The 4,420-nt window shown below is 42.3% G+C and overlaps 1 protein-coding gene across 1 annotated transcript in view; it reads left to right on the forward strand.

The window, feature by feature from the left end:
- Nucleotides 1-3,431, forward strand: part of RPL24 (ribosomal protein L24) — a 6,206-nt gene extending 2,775 nt beyond the window's left edge. Inside the window, exons 4-6 of the mRNA XM_003801784.2 lie at nt 1,713-1,849; nt 2,619-2,682; nt 3,307-3,431. Coding sequence (XP_003801832.1) covers nt 1,713-1,849; nt 2,619-2,682; nt 3,307-3,387 — 282 coding nt within the window. The 3' untranslated portion in view covers nt 3,388-3,431. The remainder of the gene's footprint in view (nt 1-1,712; nt 1,850-2,618; nt 2,683-3,306) is intronic.
- Nucleotides 3,432-4,420: the final 989 nt, after the last annotated feature.

Genomic DNA, 4,420 nt, shown 5'->3' on the forward strand with positions numbered 1-4,420 from the left:
CAGGCGCCCACCACAATGTCCGGCTATTTATTTGGTTGCAGCCATCATTGTTGTTTGGTGGGCCCTGGCTGGATTCAAACCCGCCACCTTAGGTGTATGTGGCTGGTGCCTTAGCCCCTTGAGTCATAGGCGCTGAGGCAAATTTCAGCCTTTAAAAGCTGACAGCCAGCTAACTTGGGTGAAACTTAAAAGAGTGAAGTGAGAAATTTATATAGACAGAAAGTAGAATAAAGGTTATAGAAGATTAGAGGAAGGGAGTAATTATTGGTGTCACGTTGTTTCATGGGTGCAGCGTTGGATTGATGAAAATTCTAGAAATGGGTGGTGGTCAACAACGCTGTGAATTAACTTAATGCCACTAAATTAGGCCCCTTTAAAGGGGCATGTTAATATGTTTTGCAATAAGATTTTATCTTTTAAAAAGGTTGAAATGGGCTCGGCGGCTGCAGCTCAAGCAGCTGGGGCCCCAACCACATGCACTGGAGTTGCCAAACAACAGTGACAACAGCGACCAAGGGGTAGCTGAGTGTTGTGATGGGTGCCTATGGTCCCAGCTGCTTGGGAGGCTGAGGCAGGAGAATCACTTGAGCCTGGGAGTTGGAGGTTGCTGTGAGCTGTGACGCTGTAGCACTCTACTCAGGGCAACACCTTGAGACTCTGTCTCGAAAGAGTTTGAAATGGCTTTGTGCCCATAGCTTAGTGAGTAGGGCACCAGCCACATAAACCTGTGCTGGTAGGTTTCAGCCCATCCCTGGCCGGCTAAACAACAATGACAACTACAACCAAAAAATATATATATATATATTCGTGGGCATTGTGGTGGGTGTAGTAGTCCCAGCTACTTGAGAGGCTGAGGCAAGAGAATCGCGTAAGCCCAAGAGTTGGAGGTTGCTGTGAGCTGTGACTCAAAGGTACTCTACCAAGGGTGACATAGTAAGACTCTGTCTCAAGGGAAAAAAAAAAGTTTAAAATGAGGGTATATTTTAAACACAGGCAGAATTTAATTGTTCTTGGACTAAAAGGTGCACTGCAAGGTCTTTTTTTCTCATAAGTACCATAGTACAGGTTTCCAATCCAGAATCTGTAGGAAATGTTTTTTTGTACTTTTGAGACAGAATCTTACTCTTGCCCTGCCCTGACATCATATCCCACAGCAACCTCAATCTCTTGGGCTCAAGCGATCCTCTTGCCTCAGCCTCCCAAATAGCTGGGACAAAGGTGCCCCATAGGTGGGGGTCTTACTCTTGCTCAGGCTGATCTTTAACACCTGAACTGGAGGAATCCACCCACCTTGGCCTCCCAGAGTGCTAGGATTACAGGTGTGAGTGGCTACTCATGCCCGGCCTGTAGGAAATGTTTAAATTCTGCTCTGCCTTGATTCATGGACATTTCCCTCAAGTTTGGCAGCTTTCTTCCTATAAAATCACATCTTAATTAAATATTTCTCCTATTTGAATTAAAAATAGGTGAGTTTGAGGCTTAATTTTTTATAAGTAAAAGTGTATGCAGTCTTATTAAAATCAATTATAGTACTATCTAGTTCATGAAATAACAGTTTCTTTACACTTAAATTTTTTAGTGTTTTTAAGGTAGTGAAAAAAATGGCCAGGATTTGTAGTAGATGGCTTAAACAATCTCTTAAGTGGAAAACATGTTTTACTTCATGGAGGAGTGTTCATGATTCTCCAAGAACTCATCTTTTTGTTTTGTAGGAGGAAATTCAAAAGAAAAGAACCCGCCGTGCAGTCAAATTCCAGAGGGCCATTACTGGTGCATCTCTTGCTGATATAATGGCGAAACGTAACCAGAAACCTGAAGTTAGAAAGGCTCAACGAGAACAAGCTATCAGGTAAGAAATGCTTCATTATAAGCATTTCAGTTATTGGGATGGATATAGAATCTAGCTATAGGTTCAGGAATCTGCTTTCCTGTTATTTTTGTTATAAAACTTGAAACTGTAGCAAACGATTTGTGATTGTCACCCATAAACATTTGGGTTTAATAATACAAAAGTTTAAAGTCACCATATATGTTCAGTTGCTTTGGTGGTTAATGATTTTTTTTTGCAGTTATTGGCTGGGGCTGGGTTTGAACCCGCCACTTCCGGCATGGGGGGCGGGGGGAGGAACTACTTCTTTGAGCCACAGGCGCCGCCCTTTTTTTTTTTTTGGTTAATGAATTTTATGGACAAACCCCTTGGATTTAGCCTACAAATAAGTAGATAGAGATGAGAAAGGATGCAATATGATAGTTTTAACTTGTATAAAACACTAGCTCCTTGTTAATAAGCTCTACTCTTAAAAGAGAAAGGTGCTTTGCTTTAATTTTTTTTTTTTTTTGATACTAGAGTCTCACTATGTTGCCCTTGGTCAAGTGCCGTAGCATCACAGCTCACAGCAACCTCAAACTCTTGGGCTTAAGTGATTCTCTTGCTTCACCTCCCAAGTAGCTGGGACTACAGGCGCCCGCCACAAAGCTTGGCTGTTTTTTGGTTGTAGTTGTCGCTATTTGGCAGGCCCAGGCTGGGTTTGAACGCATCAGCTCTAATGTATATGGTTGGTGCCCTAGCTGCTGAGCTATAGGCCCAGAGCCCTTTAAGTAATTTTTTAATTCTACAGGGCTGCAAAGGAAGCAAAAAAGGCAAAGCAAGCATCGAAAAAGACTGCAATGGCTGCTGCTAAGGTAATTACGAGCTTTCTTCCATTTCTTAATAGAACAAGAAAATTTGTTTTTTATCTAAATTGTGATAAGTGAAAGTTTCATGGGTTTAAGAAAATTAGTGTAAGGCTCAATTGGAAGTGATCTTTTTAACTGATTATGGGTATATGGGTATATGGTTTGGGTCTCCAGAGAGGGTCTCTACAGGAGACAAAGCATTTCTTAAATGAAAGGAATGAGGAAAGAGGGAAATAAAGGTGGCTTTTGTTTTTTATTGAACTGTGTTGTGAGATAATTAAATTTAGAGTCACGGAGAAGTTTATAGTAGCAGTATAGGACATTCTCCCGGTTTTTCTCAGTTAATTTAGATAATCATAGTAAAAGTTTCAAAACCCCAAAATTAACATAGGTTTTACACTGTTAGTAAAATTCAGGAAACTCAAACTTAGTTGTGTTTCCTTCAATCTATGACAGTATTTTTGTCTTTCATTATATAGATAGACATCTAATATTTTAGGGAGTTTTAAATAAAAAGGTTGGTATTAGGAAGGCAGTTAAAAAGTGATCTAGGGTACATAAAGAATCTGGACATGGGGGGGTCATAAGGTTTTGAGGAGTGATGTTATGTAATGTGTCATCTTTTTACAGGCACCCACAAAGGCAGCACCTAAGCAAAAGATTGTGAAGCCTGTGAAGGTTTCTGCTCCCCGAGTTGGTGGGAAACGCTAAATTAGCAGATCAGATTTTTAAATAAAGATCCAACGGTAACTCTAGGTTGTGCTGGATTTTTTTTTTCTCTCATGATAGGTATGTTGGGCCTACATGGTCATAGGTACCTCATAGAATTGAAAATTAAAGGCTCGTGCCCAAATCACAATGGTTAAAGGGCTGGCTACATACACCGAATTTGGTGGGTCCAAAACCAGCCCAGGCCAGCTAACCAACAATGACAACTGCAACAAATAATTGCTGGGCATTGTAGCAGGCACCTATAGAATCGCTTGAGCCCAAGAGTTTGAGGTTGCTGTGAGCTAATACGCCACGACACTCTACCAAGGGCGATATGGTAAGACTGTCTCAAAGGGCGGTGCCTGTGGCTCAGTGAGTAGGGTGCCAGCCCTATATACCAAGGGTGGAGGGTTTAAACCCAGCCCTGGCTAAACTGCATAAAAAAAAAATAGCTGGGTCTTGTGGAAGATGCCTGTAGTCCCAGCTACTTGGGAGGCTGAGGCAAGTGAATGGCTTAAGCCCAAGAGCTGGAGGTTACTGTGAGCTGTGATGCCACAGTACTCTACCAAGGACAACAAAATGAGATTCTGTCTCAAAAAAGAAAGAAAATTTGAGAGAATAGGCCTTTTACTTACAATTTTTTTTTTTCCCTAGACAGTCTATGTTGCCATCAGTAGAGTGTTCTGGCATTACAACTCACAGCAACTTCCAACTCTTGGGTGTAAGCAATTCTCTTGCCTTAGCCTCCCAAGTAGCTGGGTCTATAGGCACCCACAACGCCCTGCTATTTTTAGTACAAGTGATTATTTAAAAAGATATGCAGGCAGTCCCTGGACATCTTACAGGCAGCCTGACTGAGAGCATTCCTTACTTAAAACTAGACTCCTGGCTCGGCGCCTGTGGCTCAAATGGCTAGGGCGCCAACCACGTACACCCAAGGTGGCGGGTTTGGGTCCAGCCCGGCCTGCCAGACAACAATGACGGCTGCAACCAAAAAATGGCTGGGTGTTGTGGTGGGCTTCTGTGGTCCCAG

Source organism: Otolemur garnettii, unplaced genomic scaffold, assembly GCF_000181295.1.
Source record: "Otolemur garnettii isolate 467f Iridium unplaced genomic scaffold, OtoGar3 scaffold00220, whole genome shotgun sequence".
Lineage (NCBI taxonomy): Eukaryota > Metazoa > Chordata > Mammalia > Primates > Galagidae > Otolemur > Otolemur garnettii.